At 37.0% G+C, this 18,349-nt stretch overlaps 1 protein-coding gene and 1 pseudogene across 1 annotated transcript; both read left to right on the top strand.

Moving 5' to 3' along the window:
• The first annotated feature begins 1,333 nt into the window (after window positions 1-1,333).
• LOC119809620 (olfactory receptor 1537-like) lies at window positions 1,334-2,278 on the top strand. Its single transcript, XM_038322562.1, has one exon. It carries the CDS (start codon window positions 1,334-1,336, stop codon window positions 2,276-2,278), a length of 945 nt encoding a protein of 314 aa, XP_038178490.1.
• Window positions 2,279-15,983: 13,705 nt separating this feature from the next.
• LOC119810035 lies at window positions 15,984-16,930 on the top strand (annotated as a pseudogene).
• Window positions 16,931-18,349: the final 1,419 nt, after the last annotated feature.

Below are 18,349 nucleotides of genomic sequence, written 5' to 3'. Positions count from 1 at the left end.
GTGTCATTGTTACACTCTTGGGAGTGAGCATAGGCACTTTGTCTCTATGGCCACACTATTTAAACACTGCTGACTGACTCTGTTCCTCTCAAGAAATGGGTCACAAATCAGAAACCACTTCCTATGAGCACCATGTATCCAACACCTTATGTAATGATTGCTCCAGATGTCATTTAATTTTCATATTTTTAGAAATTTAAGACTTTATGTTAAGAGTTACAAAAATGGAAATGTGTGAAAATAAGAGCTTTGTAGATCCCTTAGAAAAATTATATTTTGGGTAACAAATCACTGTTTTTTTTTTCTCATTTTTTTTATTCAAGATTTCCATCTCCTCCCCTTCTCCTCCCCCTTCCCTCCCCTCCCTTCCACCCATACCCCCACTCCACCCCTCTCCAAAGACAAAGAGCCATCAGGGTTCCCTTCACTATGTTTAGTTCAAGGTCCTCCCAGCTCCCCCTAAGTCCACAAAAGCATTTGTTCAACTATGTTTATAGCAGCATTATTTGTAATAGCCAGAACCTGGAAACAACCTAGATGCCCTTCAGTGGAAGAATGGATGAAGAAAGTGTGGAATATATACATATTAGAGTACTACTCGGCGGTAAAAAACAATGACATCTTGAATTTTGCATGCAAATGGATGCAAATAGAAAACACCATCCTGAGCGAGGTAACCCAGGCCCAAAAAGATGAACATGGGATGTACTCACTCATAATTGGTTTCTAGCCATAAATAAAGGACATCGAGCCTATAACTCATAAAAAAATCCTAGAGAAGCTATATAAGAAGGTGAACCCAAAGAAAAACATATAGTTATCTTCCTGGATATTGGAAGTAGACAAGATTGCCGGACAAAAAATGGGAATATGGGGGTGGGGGGGATGGAGGGATGGGGGGATGGGGAGAGAAAAGTGTGAAGTGGAGGATGGGAAGAGCTTGGGGGAATAGGATGGTTGGGATATAGGAAGGGTGGATATGGGAACAAATCACTGTTTTTAGGGAGTGCTTGCTTCCTCAAGTCTGCTGGTCACTTTTTCTCACTGATATCCACTCGTGTTCTCAGAGTAGAGATATTGCTTTGAACTCACAAAAATTTTCAAAGCTTGAACTCAGTGATAGTATTTTATATGAAATACATTTTTAAGGAAAAGTTTAAAAAATAATAAAAGACATATTTTATTTACCTAGGATGGTTCAGTTAAGGTAATTTTATAGAGTTTAAAGGTATTCCAAAGCAGACACACTGTATCTGGGGTCCTTGTGTACATGGAAAAGAATAATGATGTCAGTCTGACAATCTTATACTTCTTTTCCTCCTTCAGGATCTGAATGGAGGACATGGCAGCAGGAAACCATTGCACAGTGACTGAGTTCTTCTTGGCTGGGCTTTCAGAGAAACCAGAGCTCCAGATGCCTCTCTTCCTTCTCTTCATGGGAATTTATATGGTCACTGTGTTGGGGAATTTAGGCATGATTATATTGATTGGGCTCAGTTCCCACCTGCACAATCCTATGTATTATTTCCTCAGTAGTCTGTCATTCATAGACTTCTGTCAGTCCACGGTTGTTACCCCTAAAATGCTGGTGAGCTTTGTGGTAGAAAAGAACCTCATCTCCTACTCTGGATGCATAACTCAGCTCTATTTCTTCCTTATTTTTGCCATTGCAGAGTGTTACATATTAGCTGCAATGGCATATGACCGCTATGTTGCCATTTGTAACCCCTTACTTTACAATGTAACCATGTCCTATAAAATTTACAGTTCCCTGATTTCAGGAGTGTATATTATTGGTGTTCTGTGTGCATCAGCTCACACAGGCTTTATGATTAGGATTCGATTCTGCAAATTAGACGTAATCAACCACTATTTCTGTGACCTTCTTCCCCTCTTGAAGCTTGCATGCTCTAGTACCTATATCAATGAATTGTTGATTCTATTTTTTGGTACATTGAACATCTTTGTCCCAATCCTTACCATTATTACTTCCTATATCTTCATTATTGCTAGTATCCTCCGCATTCAATCTACTGAGGGCAGGTCCAAAGCCTTCAGCACCTGCAGTTCCCACATCTTAGCTGTTGCTGTCTTCTTTGGATCTTTAGCATTCATGTACCTGCAGCCATCATCAGTGAATTCGATGGACCAAGGGAAAGTGTCATCTGTGTTTTATACCATTATTGTACCCATGCTGAACCCAATGATCTACAGCTTGAGAAATAAGGATGTCAGTGTTGCCTTTAAGAAAATACTTGAAAGAAAAACATTTATGTAATCATAAATAATGTGAGAATTATATATATATATATCCACAAATATATCATTTGAGTTGATACTCTTTATTTTAATTGGCTTGTCAATATTATTACTCATTTGCTATGACACTTTGATAATTTTTACTATTATAAATTTCAGAATTGATTATTATGGCATATGTTTCACAGAATCAACAATGTAAACTGAAAGTAAGAATGACATGTACATATATATATATATACATGTATACACACACACACACACACACACACACACACACATATATATATATATATATATATATATGTCACCTACCATGTTATATATAACTTTCATAATTGATAACCATCTCTTTAAAAATAAACTTCATTTTATTTATAACAAAATGATAACATTCTTTTTAGTTATTTTATTATATTTTTGAGAATATTATATGTAAATGCTGTATACCTTTCCCCTCATCTCCCTCCAACCACTCCCTCTTCTCTTTCTCAAATTAATGACCTCTGGTACTTTTATTCATATAATATATATTTATATATATATATATTAATATTAGAGAGCTTAACCATTGAAAACCTTTTTCTGTTCTCAGAAATCATTTATTGCCTATAGCTCTTCATCTATGAGTGGGATTCTAAGTAGTCCCTTTCATTATTGGTATGTCAACTAGTATCATTTCATGCTCTTGTTTTGGAAATAAATATTGTTGAAATTTGATGATACCGCTTTCCTGTCATACATAGATGATACACAATCACACTTAGACTTCCTGGTCTTCTGGCTCTTTGAACATTCTATCCTCCTCTTCCAAAATATTTTCTGATCTTTTGGTCAAGGGACTCTATTGTGTATGGAATAATTTTTTGCTCTTCACCCAAAAATCAGTAGTTCCCTCTATTTATACCAGCTATGGATTTCTGTAATAAACTCCCCCTGTTGTAAGAAGGTTATACATATTTGTTTGACGATCAGTACGAAGTATGCAACTAGAGATTATATTAGTTTGGGAAGGTGTCATTGTTAGATTTTCTTCAAGGCTTTGTGTCCTAATCAGCCACTCATAGTTGACTATGTTTCAAGGACCATGTCTGGGTCATTGGCTCTACCATAGGTCTGTGATAATGTCCATTGCTCCTGTTACCATTGAAGGTCATGCAGATGCCCGGGGAAAGAGCTGCCACATGAGGCCATGTTGGTCCTAGGGCCATGCTGTTGTGGGGGCTATGCTTATCTGAGAGGCCTATGCTATTAATCAGAATCATGGAGAAAACCAACCCTGAACTGCTGTAGACAGCCATTACTGTTTCTATGGACCATCATCAGTTGGTGTCTACCTTGATGTCTGCAGCCTATATTACCTGTGGGGACTTTGAAAACAATGCATTTTGAAAATTAGGGGACTACTTGAATTGTTCTAACCCTTATCTGGCCCTGCACCTAACTGGCTGCTGCAGCAAGTGAGCTTGCTTATCTCAACTCCCACATGGCATAGCTGGCCCTGATGACATTGTCTCTGGTAGATATTTTCCCACAATCACCACAGGTAAGGGAAAACTAATCCAGATGGCATGGGTGAAAGAGAGCTGGATCTGCCCCTTGACTGAGGGGAGATAGTCATAATGGAGGCCTGACATGAACAACTCAGCTACCATCCAGACCCATATCCAACACATTGAGTTGGCCCACCATCTATGACCTGCTGGAATCATGAAGAAACTTGGTTTGTGGAACCAAAGCTGCAGGATTTCCATGACTCAGAGCAAGAGCAGGATACCTGAGAGGGGCTTTGGTATATGTTCAGTTTTGTTGATGTATCAGACATTAAAGGTCTTGAACATGACTAAGAATTCACTATAAAGAACAATTGTAGTAAAGAGGTTTGGACAAAAGAGTCTATTGCATGTTACACCTCAATTCCTAATGTCACTAAGGTGAATGAAGAAGTGTTGGAGCAGGAATAGGCTTGAATTCTCTGACTTTTGGTCAGTGTAGAGTGCATTCAACCTATGTGTCATCTTAAGTATACTAAGTAACCACATCCTAGTTCAGTGTATCTTGTTTGTAGCTGATTTTTGATAAAGGAGCCAAAAGTACACAATGGAAGAAAGAGGGCATCTTCAACAAATGGTGCTGGCATAACTGGATGTCAACCTGTAGAAGAATGAAAGTAGATCCATATCTATCACCATGCACAAAACTCAAGTCCAAATGGATTAAAGACCTCAATATTAATTTGAACACATTGAGCTTGATAGAGGAGAAAGTGGGAAGTATTCTACAACAAATGGGCACAGGGAACCGTTTCCTACGCATAACCGCAGCTGCACAGACTTTAAGGGCAACATTGAATAAATGGGACCTCCTGAAGTTGAGCAGCTTCTGTAAAGCAAAGGACATTGTCACTAAGACACAAAGGCAGCCTACTGACTGGGAAAAGATCTTCACCAACCCTGCAACTGACAAAGGTCTGATCTCTAAAATATATAAGGAACTCAAGAGACTAGACAGTAAAATGCCAATTAACCCAATTAAAAAATGGGGCGCTGAACTGAACAGAGAATTCTCAACAGAAGAAGTTCGAATGGCCAAAAGACACTTAAGGTCATGCTCAACCTCCCTAGCTATCAGGGAAATGCAAATCAAAACAACTTTGAGATATCATCTTACACCTGTCAGATTGGCTAAAATCCAAAACACCAATGATAACCTTTGCTGGAGAGGTTGTGGGGTAAGGGGTACACTCATCCATTGCTGGTGGGAATGCACACTTGTGCAACCACTTTGGAAAGCAGTGTGGCGGTTTCTCAGGAAATTCGGGATCAACCTACCCCAGGACCCAGCAATTCCACTATTGGGAATCTACCCAAGAGATGCCCAATCATACAACAAAAGCATATGCTCATCTATGTTCATAGCAGCATTATTTGTAATAGCCAGATCCTGTAAACAACCTAGATGCCCTTCAGTGGAAGAATGGATGAAGAAACTGTGGAATATATACATGGTAGAATACTACTCAGCGGTAAAAAACAATGACATCTTGAATTTTGCAGGCAAATGGATGGAAATAGAAAACACTATTCTGAGTGAGGTAACCCAGACTCAAAAAGATGAACATGGGATGTACTCACTCATAATCGGTTTCTAGCCATAATTAAAGGACATCGAGCCTATAAATTTGGGATCCTTGAGAAGATAATAAGAAGGTGAACTCCCAAAAAAAGATATAGTAATCATCCTGGATATTGGAAGTAGACACGATCGCCAGGCAAAATTGGGAACTTGAGGGTTGGGCAAGACTGGGCCAAGGGAAGATGGGGAGAGAAAAGTGTGAAGGGGAGAGCGGGGGGAGCTCGGAGGAATGGGGTGCTTCGGATATAGGAAGGGTGGATATGGGAGCAGGGAAGCATATATCTTAATTTAAGGAGCTACCTGAGGGTTGTCAAGAGACTTGACCCTAGAGGGGTTCCCAGGTTTCCAGGGAGACGCCCCCAGTTAGTTCCTTGGGCAGCTGAGGAGAGGGAGCCTGAAAAGGCCAGTTCCTATAGCCATACTGATGAATTTCTTACATATCACCATAGAACCTCCACCTGACGATAGATGAAGAAAATGACAGAGCCCCACATTGGAGCACCGGACTGAGCTCCCAAGGTCCTGATGAGGAGCAGAAGGAGAGAGAACATGAGAAAGAAAGTCAGGACCGTGAGGGAACCTCCAGCTGGCAACAGATGGGGAAGGTGACTGAGCCCCACATTGGAGCACTGGACTGAGCTCCCAAGGTCCTGATGAGGAGCAGAAGGAGCGAGAACATGAGGGAGAAAGTCAGGAACGGGAGGGGTGCGTTCACTCATGGAGACGGTGGGACAGAACTAATGGGAGATCACCAACTCCAGTTGGAATGGGACTGATGGATCATGTGACCAAACCCGTCTCTCTGAATGTGGCCAACAGCGGGGGCTGACTGAGAAGCAAAGGACAATGGCTCTGGGCTCTGATTCTTCTGCATGGACGGGCTCTGTGGGAGCCTTCTCAGCTTGGTCGATCACCTTCCTGGACCAGGGGGGAGTTGGGAGGACCCTAGTCTTAGCATAGAGTGGGGAACCCTGATGGCTCCTTGGCCTTGAGAGGGAGGGAGGGGAGGTATGGGTGGAGGGGAGGAGAGGGAAGGGCGAGAAGGAGGGGAGGGAAGGGGGAGGAGGAGGGGAGGGAGGGGGGAGGAGGAGGGAAGGAGATGGAAATTTTTAAATATAAAAAAAAAATAAACCATGAGAGAAAAAAAAAAAAAAGAAAAAAATAATCCAAGCTGCAAATCTCACTAGCTGACAGGTGGTAAATTGTTCATTTGCATTTTCACACACTCTTGTCTGGGAGAGATAGAGCTGTCTTCTGCCCTCTACAGCTCTGCCACTCTTCTGGGTGTAGGGACCAGGAGGCTTTTGTTTGGGTATGATAGGATCAATCTTTTCTTCATTTTCCTTGTCCAGTCCTTGAATGGGTAACAGCCCTTGCTGAAACATATGATTAGCAATAACTGTGTTGGGAGAATATAGAATACCCCCATTTGGGTCATAATGTCTTGCTCCCACAAATTTACATGTAAATGAGGAACAATATATGGCCAAAAAGTTCCTTTTTGACACTCTTAATCTCTTCAGTAAAGCTCATTGCTATTTTGTTAGGATTTTGAGTTTGGTCAATCCATTTTAACTGTGTAATAGTCTCCATTTTAGGCCATCTTGAAGGCCATTGACTAACAGTTATAATAGAAATATCTTCACCAATATCCATAAGACCAGAAAAGCTTTTTCCATTTGTAAACAAAGTGAGTTCTGGTTGCTGTAGACCTATGATTTGTAACCAATAGGCATCAGATGAACCAAATTCAGCCTCTCCTCCCTTACCTACCTTAACTTGATTTCTAGTTTCCCCTTTAAAAAATAAAATGAATTGTGAGTGCCTCTGGCCTGTTTTTATTACAGAAATTCCATTAGGTGAGTGAACATTAGCTTTGATTTCTCTATTGGGAGAGAACATTTTATACTGTTTTTCCCACTAAAGCAGTGGCTATAAATAGTCCCTGCATTACAAGGCACAAATGTCTGAACAAATCCGAGTATAATCTGATATATCATCTTTTTGTTTCTTTCTAAAGGGCTTTAAATCAGTTTGACATACTGCATTCTTAGAGGCTTGCCTTCCTGAGGCTGTGATCTGCAGTTGTCTGGTAGGCTAGGGTAGCTAGCTGTGTTCTCAAATGCTTGGTCATGCTTCTGGGAACTGGGGACCTCAGCCCATAGCTGTCTGCTGGGCCTTGCAGCATGCAGCTCTTCTCTCTGTGGCTCAGCATTCCTACTTTAGGTCAGAGATGGACTTTAGTTGTTGTTACTGGAAACCTCAATAGTTCTGCAATAGACCTGTGGTTGTGACAGCTACCTACAAACTTAGAATAGGCTGGCTACAGCCCATAAACCTGTATGGCCACCATTTGAGTGACAACGGCCTGCAGTCATTGCTGGAACATGTGAATTACACTTCCTTCCTTCCTCCATCTGCTCAGCAGCAGCAGAGGCTGCCTCTTGGAGGCCACAGCATCTATAGGTCAGCTTGACCAGAGCATAGATGGGGCCACACCTTGACCTCTCTTGAGTCCCGAGAAGTATAGAGGTGGCAACTATGTCACAAGCATGTGGAAGGAAGCACAATATTTATACTATTTAAACACATCAAAAAATCTCTGCACTTTTTTCTGCTCCACCCCAGCTCCTTTGAATATAAAAATATACCCAACTAAATGTACAGTTGGGTATAAATCTAAATGTAAAATCTACTTTTTCCTTGCCCCATATCTACAAAATTTTCTATTTACAAATCTTTTACTCCCAATATTTTATCCCCCACATTTCTACCTTTATTATCTGTATGGGTGCTCATTACTTACCTCTATACTTGAGGTGTGGTATTTATGCATGTTGTCCAACACATTCCCTTGTAACACTGACCATATGTCCAGGCACCATCTGTTGTAGCCCATGTTCGTGTCATCATGGTAGCCACATGTTGGGGCCACCTCCGTTGGTCCAGCCTCAATGGGATTGTACATTCCAGGCTAGGGGCATGTAAATATGAAATTTTAGGCAAGCCGGGCAGTGGTCAACAAAAGTTAGTTCCAGAACAGGCACCAAAGCTCCACAGAGTAACCTTGCTTTGAAAACAAAACAAAACAAAACAAAACAAAAGAAAGAGGAACAAAAAGAAATATGGAAGAAATACAGAGATATAGGATAGTACCGGGAGTGCAAACCAGTGAATAATAAGCCATGAATATACCCATGTTTACTTTACATATAATTATATACTCTATTCCAAAATGGGGTTAGAAGGTAAAAGACAGCTTTAACATGACACAAAGGAAAAACAGAACAATTACTTGTTTTAATACTTGAGACAACAAGCTACTATTTCCTGAGTTAAGCATTCTGACATTTAGACAGGAGACACAGCTACTACACCTTAGAACAAGTATACTGTGAGCAGTCACTCCCTGGGTCAAATTCCTGTCTTATCCTTGAAGGAGCAGTAATAGACTTGAATTCTCTGGACTTTGGTTAAGGTGGAGTAGATCCATATCTATGGGTAATCTTAATATCCAAAACACCAAGTAACCACATGTTCGGTCAGAGTATCTTGTCTGTAGCCACTTTTTAAGTCAAACCTCTTGTCAATAACTTTGAAAGTGCAAGAGTAGGCTTAAGTTCTCTGATCTTCAGTCAAGGTGAAGTGGACCCAGTTCTGTGGGCCCCCACAGTGGATGATGTAAACTTCCCAAAGAAACAATAAGAAATTATGTTTAAAAGTCCATTCTATTGAATGGGCCTTAAGGATAATTCTATAGAAAATGCTTGCTGTTATGATATGACTTCCTCTATTGTACCTTAAGGGACAGCCTGCCTTGCTAGTTATTATTGTGGTTCATGGGTAGAAGTATTAACAATTTTACTCCCTTTGCAACTTGGATCACTTCTTCTCAAGCTATGACAACTAGTCCCAGGGGAGAAGGCTTCTAGGTTAATCCAGATCTATTCATCCAAATTCTGTGTCTCAACAATAGAGAACTGTCTTCATTTTTTAGAAAAAAACTAAGCAAAATAGCAACAGCATACAATGATTTGGGAGGTGTGTGTCTGTCTGTGTGTATCTATGACATGTGTATGTGTGTGTATGAGAGAGAGAGAGAGAGGAGAGAGAGAGAGAGAGAGAGAGGAGAGAGAGAGAGAGAGGGAGAGAGAGAGAGAGAATGATGTTTGTGATTTTAGATGAGCATTAAATGATGATTCCCTTTGATTTTTCAAACATCTTTATTGGCATTTATCCTTCTTCTCTACTTTTCCTTTTATATTAATTTCCCTTGCCTGTCCCAATTTATATTGCCACCAAGTTATTCCTTTTCCCCCTTAATTTCTCCTGTACCCTACTATTTCCCCCTCTAGAGTATATGCCTACCCATATCATCCTGTTCATTTCTCTGATTTCTGCAGTAACTATAGATTTTATCTCACCCTCAAAGATTTGACTCTAGGTATGCCCAATAAAAGACAGTATATGGTATTTGTCTTTCTCACTCTGAGTTGCCTCACTCAATATTTTCTAGTTCCATCTGTTTGCAACTATAATTCAGTATTTTTATTTCTTTAGAGCAAAATAAAAGTCTACTGTGTATGTGTACTTGGTTTTCAATATTAATTCATGAGTCAAAGGTCATTTAGGTCATTTCCATTTCCTAGTTTTTATGAATAGAGGTGCAGACAACAAGGCTGAACAATACTCCATGGTGTAAAAAATCAAGTCCCTTGGGTAAAGGATGGTATTGCATGGGCAAGTGGCTATGTATTTATTTACTTACTTGCTTGCTCATTAGAATTTACCACATTTACTACCAAAGTGGCTTCCCCAGTTTGTAATTCTATCAAGAGTGAATGAGGATTATTGTTTCCCTACATAATCACCAAATTCATTATCTTTTACATTCTTGATTTTACTCTGACTATGGTAAGTTGAAATCTCGAAGTTTTGTTTTTGATTTTATGGTTTTATTGTTTGTTTCCTATTCTAATTTAATATTGGGGCCAAGATGGATTGTTCCTAATCACACTCAGAATTGGGAGATAAGAACTTAAGTCTTTACACTGAAAGATAAGAATTGAAATATTCATTGAGTTTATATCACTGAGATACAATCCTTGATACTAAACTATAATGTTCAGCTATATCATATAATGAATCAGCCAAGCTGACTCTCCAGATAAAATTTGACAAAAAGAAATAAAAAGAAAAGAAGGTGAAAATATTTTTTCATGGAAGTTGTACTACGACACATTGAGTTATGACTCCGTATACTTTTACTTGCAAGTGTTCATTGTAAGGAGTCATTGGTCTGGTTCAAACTTCTTTTTTAAAACAGAGTTATAGTGTTTTTATTTCTTTCTTACCATTCTGAATTTCAGACTCAAAAGCTATTTTCTTTCTCAGTAGCATGTATTTGTATAATTATTTACTAGCGGAAAAGATAAAATTGGAAAATTGTTTTCTGATTAATGGTCATGTTCCATTCATAAAATTATGATTAATTTTGAATGAAAGGTGGGTTATAGCCAAGGAGACCACCAACTATTAAAATGTTCTTGGTTTCCTTTGCTAAATTAAGGTTTTGTATTATTTAAAGGAAGAATATTGTATTTTACTCTGAATGTGCTTGCTATGGTTTCACTGAATTAGATGTTAAGAAAAAGCTTCACACACAAGGCCAGAGGTGAGCCTGCTCTTCTGATGTTGTTTCTCTTCAGGTGACTCTAGGTGTTTGTCAGGTTGTCAGCTGAAACCAACTCTGAGCGTCTATAACAGAGTAAGTGCACTGCTTTTGCATTTTGCTTTTAGAAAACAATATTTATATCATCAAGAAGCTAAACATTAAATTACATAATCTCCCAATAATAAAATCATGATATAAAAAGTTATTTAAATTATGTAATTTCCCCCAAAACAAAATATAAAACAATGAGTTAAAAATAGGGGTAGAAAAAGTAATTCATTTGCTTAAAACTTGCTTTGTAAGCATAAGGATTCAAGTTGAATCTCTAAAATCTATTTTAAAAAAGTGGGAATGGTGACTGGAAAATACAAGCACAGCACTGGGAGGTAGAGAAAGGTAGATTGCTAGGGCAAACTAGTCACCCAGACAAGGTACTTGCCTAATTTTAGGCCAGTGAGAGAACTTGCATCTGAAAATGTGGACAGCCTGAGGAACAACACCAGAACTGGACCTTTGCTCTTCACATACTCCTACATATACTTGCACATGCAACTTCTTTACATGCGTAGATATACACAGACAAATAAATGTTTCCTCATACATTGATGATTGCCTATAATCCCACCTACTTGAGTAGATGAGGCATGATCCCTCAAACATACAAAGTACTGAGTTGGATACGATATAAGAGCAAACTTAGCGAACTAGGAATTAGTTTATTATTTTAAATTCTCTAACTGCTTTTAAATAAGATATAAGTGTCAGACTATCTTCTGACTTTTAAGACCAGCTCATTATACTGTGTGCTGAAACCAACAACACTATCTTGTAGCTTATAAAAAATGTAGAATCTCAAATTCTATTGAGATTTCATTTGTCAAAATATTTGGTTTTAATTCACGTGGTATCTCTAAATAAATCTTTACTACCTGTGAAGACTGATTTTGATAACAGAAAAAGATAAACCACATGGGATATATCATTTGCTTCCCTTTCAAGGGTTTTCCTCCCTGATTGTTGGAAATCCTTAGAGACTGTGAGATCAAGTTATTTGGTGTTGGCATAAATACTTCTAAGGTAGATCTTCAAAGTATAGGATGCAGAACTGCTCAGGTGACTATGAAAGGTGAGAGTGTTGCCTACACTAGAGCTCAAGAATAGCTTAGGGTTGTTAACCTGTCATTGCATCACCATCAGATGTAGTTCTGAGACTAAGCACAGGGCCCTGGTGCCTCAGCAGTGATGACTGCACAATACTGAGCACATCAGTATTAGAGAGTTTGTGAGTGGGAAGTAAATTTGTACTGAGACTGTTAGAGAAAAAGAGAGTGATTCATGATCTAGAGGAACCACTATCAAAATCTGTAGCATACTACTTAGTAGATTTATATATTTAGTTATTAATAGAGTAAATTTTACTATTCAGTAGGAAGTTTCAGTCAGTTCTCGTGAATAGGATAATGTTGTAGGATCCCTTCAATTTTAATGAAGATTTAAAAGGAAGTAAATATTTGCCAAAGTTGGGTGTACAAATTGGAATAGTCTGTCTACATCACTGCCTGAACACATTTAATGCCCAGGAATAAGTTGCCAATTTCTTTATTTCAATTAATATTAACATACTTAAATATCTTAGATGTCACATACTAAATAAAGCTTTCTTAGCATATAATAAAGTCCCAAGACATCATCACATTGTGTAAGAAAATGTATATTCTGGGTGATTTTCTTCTGTCATTGTCCTTCTTTAGGAGGACATCTATCATTGTCTTCACCACACAGATGGCATGCATCCGTGTATAAAAGTGTTTCCAAATTCTTGACACATAGATAATAGCATTAAAATTACACCATAGTGGGATGAGTAGAAGAGAGTTGTGGTTTCTAATTGTAACCACCAAGTTTTCCACAGAAAACACAGCTCCTCAGTACATGCTGAATCTTTCCTGATGTTCTAATTGCCTGCCTTTGAACTGGAATGTGTTTTGCATATCTTATTTAAATTATTTTCACATTCTAATTACTGCTTATGTATAAATGATGTTTCAGATGTTCATTTCCTTATGCATCATACAGGGATGCATGGAATTCCTTGGCCAAGCAAGGATTTATGTTTTTGTGTTTTTATATGGATTACATCAAATCATTTATCTTGCACATGAAAAAATGTTTTCCTCCCCATAATTTATATATTCCTAATAAGTCTTAAAATTTGTAAGAAATTTATTTGTCTTTGGATAATTTCCCTGGTTATTTTTATCTTGGAAGTAACTTTGAAGACACGTTGGCCACAAGAAGTACAGCATACCCTGGGAAATGTGTGATATCTGACTCAAGTTTATCTCCAAAGAAAAAAAGGTTTTTTTTTAGTGTTAGACTCCATAAACCCTCTTAATCTATGATACCTATTATGATGACGGTAATCCAAGCAATTAAGTACAATGACAAAATTATGCCTTTTCTCGTGCATTACAAAATGCATAGCCCCATTAAACTATCTTTGGTTACCAACTAATTTGAAACAAGCTGAAGTATAACATGTTTTACATTTTCAATTCATCACATTGATCATTGGGAACCCTAAAGTGCTTTGTAAGCAAAAGAAACTTTTAGAGAACCATTTTGAACCTAAAGACATTTGAATAATTATATACTAAAATATGTTATAAAACATGAAAATTTAAAATAATTACCAGTATATTCAGTAACTCAATAGAGGTGATGCCTTTACAAAGTTTAGGGTTATGAATCAGCTCATTTTTTTTTATTTTACAACATTCTTACGCATATTGGTACATTTCTGTACTTAGCCTAAGCCCATCAGGCTGCAGTATTAATCAATTAAATTACAAATATACTGCTGTTGCCAGCTAGATTTAATTTATCTGCAAAATTTATCACATATTTGGAGCCCAATTCCTATAAATATGTGCTAATACTTCGGATTTAGGTTGTGATTTCTTTAAATCAGAGTGAATGTCATTTTGCCTTTCACTGCTGCAGTGACATGAGGTCATAGTCATTTCCTTTGTAGTTCAGAAATATTTACATGGAGATGGAGAATGGGGGAGAGCTGGGGCAAAGCAAAAAGTGGGTGGGTGAGAACAATGCTAGAAACTATCTTGGAAACATGGGAGTAGACTGATTTTATTCATTTCAGTGCCTCCCAAATGCTCAAACATTTTAGTTTTTTATGATTGAATAGTTTCATTCTTATACTTTATGCTGTGCAGCTCTCTACAAGCTTCCTGAAGGGATTCATAATCATCAAGTTTGTAAAAAGTTCTATACTTAATTAAAGTGTTGTATATGGAACTTTGAATATTTTAATGGTTGTATAAACTACTCTTCTATCTACAGTCTAACTAACATAACTTCAAATACAAAGACTGGAGATGAGGTAATGGCACTGGCTTAATTGATGTAATCGATTAATTTTGTAGCGAGAATAGTATATTGAAAGTAGATATAATACTAATATCCAATAAATCCTGAGATAGAATAGGAATAAATTATTTACAGGTGTAGATGTTACCTTGAGAAAAGTTATAAATAAAATTAAAGCTGTTCTGTGGAGAATCATCATCTTGGGACTCAGTCTAAGACTATAAACAAAAGTGCAATGAGGCTTATTTTCTTCATATACATGTTTAATTTTTGCATTGGTGAATTTTATTATTATTGGATTTATTGTACTTAACTTTGATGAGTAACAACATTGGAAAATAAATTAATTCATATTTCATATTCATAATAGTTTTACATCTGATTGAAAAGCTACTACATACATTACTCTCTTAGAAAATAGGGCAATTAATGGACAGACAAGTTGACTCAGAGGATAAATGCACTTGCCTTGCAATGCTGATAACCTGCATTCAGTCCTCGCAATTTACATGGTAGAAGTATTGAAGAAATTTTCCAAAGTTATTCTGTGGCCTTCACATGTGTTCTATGACATACACTAATGCACACGCATATCATTTAAACAAACACAAATAATAATAATAATAATAAATATACTATTTATAAAATGAAATTAAAATACTTGCTAATAGTGTATGTGAATGTTATAAATAGACAGATTCAAGAAGAAAATTTTATACTTAATGTTACATACCTCCAGAGTTTCCTTATTCTCTTATTTTTACTTTTTAAGATATACATTTTTTAACATTATTCTATAATTATTTTTCCGGTCAATTCTGAAATAATCCAAAATAGACAAAGGTTGCTTAAGTACTACTACATTGGTATCTTTTTTTTCTCATTTTTTTATTAAAAATTTCCATCTCCTCCCCTCCTCCTCCTCCTTCCTTCCCCTCCCTTCCACCCATACCCCCACTCCCTCCCTCTCCAAGCCAAAGAGCCATCAGGGTTCCCTTCATCTTAAAAGCTATTACTTTATATGTTAAATCCTTCAATTGGATTATGACAAACTTCTGCACAACACTGTGATCCTTCTTTTTTTACCATGTTGAGTATTAAAACATTTCTATAATGAGTTCATCTCTTATCAGAATTTTCTTCAAGTTACTCAGAACTGTGTAAAAAAATCCAGAATATAAGGATCGTTTTGTTATTTTACCTTGAATTTAGCTATTTTGTGCTAACTTGTTCATAATTTATTCTATTTCTATTGCTTTTTAAATTTTAAAAATTTAATGGAAATGTGTTTTAATATAAGGACACATGTTAATAAAATCATAATACAGAGTTAATTGACAAACATACCTCTTTTTTTCCAGGACTACAAAATCTCTGACTACTTAGGCAGAAAATAGGATGAGAGGTGATTAAGGATACCTAAAAGTATTTGAATTCTGTTTCAAAATTTACTGAGTGATAGGAGAATGGACACTAAAATTTTTATTCTATATAAAATTTTCTTCTTACATCAAGTTTCCAGAAGAGAATGGAAGAAATAAATCAAACCACAGTGACTGAATTCATCCTTGATGGGTTAACAAAGAATCTAGAGCTCCAATTGACCCTATTTCTCATATTTCTGGGAGTTTATTTGGTTACAGTTGTGGGAAACCTGGGAATGATCATCATAATTATGTTTAGTTCTCATCTTCACACACCCATGTATTATTTACTCAGCAGTCTGTCCTTTATTGACTTTTGTCAGTCAACTGTCATTACTCCCAAAATGCTGGTAAACTTTGTGACAGAGAAGAATGTCATCTCCTATCCAGAATGCATGGCTCAGTTTTACTTCTTCTGTGCTTTTGCAGTTGCAGAATGTTACATGTTGGCTGTAATGGCATATGACCGCTATGTGGCTATCTCTAACCCTTTGCTTTACAATGTAACCATGTCCTATCAAGTCTGTTTGTGCATGATTGCTGGAGTATATGGTATGGGATTTCTTAGTGCCACAGCTTATACTATCTTCATGATGAGATTGCTTTTCTGTAAGGCTAATATAATAAGGCATTACTTCTGTGATTATTTCCCATTACTAGAGCTCTCTTGCTCTAGTACTTTTATCAATGAAGTACTATTATGGTCTCTTGGTTCATTTAACATTCTTATACTAGCTATGACCATTCTTAGTTCCTACATCTTCATCATTGTCAGCATCCTCAACATTCATTCCACTGAGGGAAGACTCAAGGCCTTCAGCACCTGCAGCTCCCACATCTTGGCTGTTGTTCTTTTTTATGGTTCTTTAACATTCATGTATTTTCAGCCACCATCAGTCAGCTCCTTGGGAAAGAGTAAATTGTCATCTGTGTTTTATACCATTGTAGTGCCTATGTTGAATCCCATGATCTACAGCCTAAGAAATAAAGATGTCAAAGTTGCCCTCAAAAAAATAATACATAAGGTAAATTTCCACACAACAAAGAATAATTTTCACTAGCAATGGAGTATAACTTCTGCAATTTGTCAAAGATATAGCCTACATACAGGAAATAGTAACACTAGATGTGAGACGATTGTTAGCACATGATATTTGGAAGAAATTTACCAAAGGTAAAAGTGGATTCTCACCTTCATATTTGTGGCAAAGTGCTACTCTTTTGTATAATAGAGTTTATTCAAGATAGCATCCTACATCACCAGCTGAAATTCTGTAAGCTTTTTTTTTTTTTGGTTAGGTATTATCATATATAAACCAAGCTCTGCTTAAACAAGCCAAACGTATGGATGAAAATAAATTTCTGCAATAGTTCTTTGTTGCCTCAATGATTTGTAGAAGGTCTTCTTGTTCCATTAGCAAATGATTCAAAAAATACTTTCAATAATTTCATAAGTGAAGTACTTGTAATAAAATAGGTTATGCATAGGAATATTGTGTAATTCTGATTATTGAAAAGTATACAGCACTATAATAGTGCATGTGTAAGCAGAGGACAGGTTCTACAATCATCCCACACACAAGGCATTTATACTATCTTAAACTAGAAAGGCAATGGTAAGCAGAAACCAAGGCAGAGTGCATTCCATGGTTATCTGTGCAGTATTCTTCACATGGCTGTATGCTATCTCCTCATTTTCCTATAATTTTATAGTCATAGTTCTTCTTCATGTAGAGTTATGTTGCTTTGTTTTCTCGCTTACATCATTAGCATTCATTTGTATCATTTATTCACATAGACGAAAGATACAATTGACTTTTTTTCTGAATAAAGATAAGCTTCACTCATGAACTCATTAGCAATTTTGAATAAAATATAGGGGTCAGACAAGGATACATGAGACTGCTGAATGCTCTTGTTCTGGAAACTCTAGGCTAGGGTTATGGTTACTAAAAGGAAGAATTTAAAATACCATTTTATTATAATTGTACTTGCTATGGTTTTATCCAAATGGATGTCAAAAAGTTACACACATGGTTATAGGGCAGTCTGATTTTTTTCAGGTTCCCTCAATATTTATGTCAAGAAGAATCAAGAATATTTAGATCAACAAGCAGAGTTTATGAGCAGTCTCTCTCAGAGGTCATGAGTTCAATTCCCAGCAATTACGTGGTAGCTCACAACCATCTACCTGGTGCTCTCTTCTGGTGTGCAGGCATATATGCAGATAGAACACTGTTTACATAATAAATAAATCTTTTTAAAAAGAAAAGTAATTTAAAAATAGGATTGGAAAAAACAATTCATTTGCTAAAATTCTTGTTTATGAGCACCAGAACTGGAGTTCATTCTAAAAAATCTATTTTCAGAAATAGTGGTGACTGGCAATTATAAGCACAGCACTCAGAGGTAGAGACAGATTCCTAGAACAATCTGGACACCCAGACTAGCCTACTTAGTTACTTACAAG

This window comes from Arvicola amphibius, chromosome 3 (genome assembly GCF_903992535.2).
Source record: "Arvicola amphibius chromosome 3, mArvAmp1.2, whole genome shotgun sequence".
Lineage (NCBI taxonomy): Eukaryota > Metazoa > Chordata > Mammalia > Rodentia > Cricetidae > Arvicola > Arvicola amphibius.
The sequence above is the reverse complement of the archived record's forward strand: the minus strand, read 5'-3'. Positions and strand labels throughout refer to the sequence as shown.

Bases quoted from the DNA above. Each gene is read 5' to 3' on its own strand.
- LOC119809620 (XM_038322562.1), top strand. From the start codon at position 1,334: ATGGAGGACATGGCAGCAGGAAACCATTGCACAGTGACTGAGTTCTTC.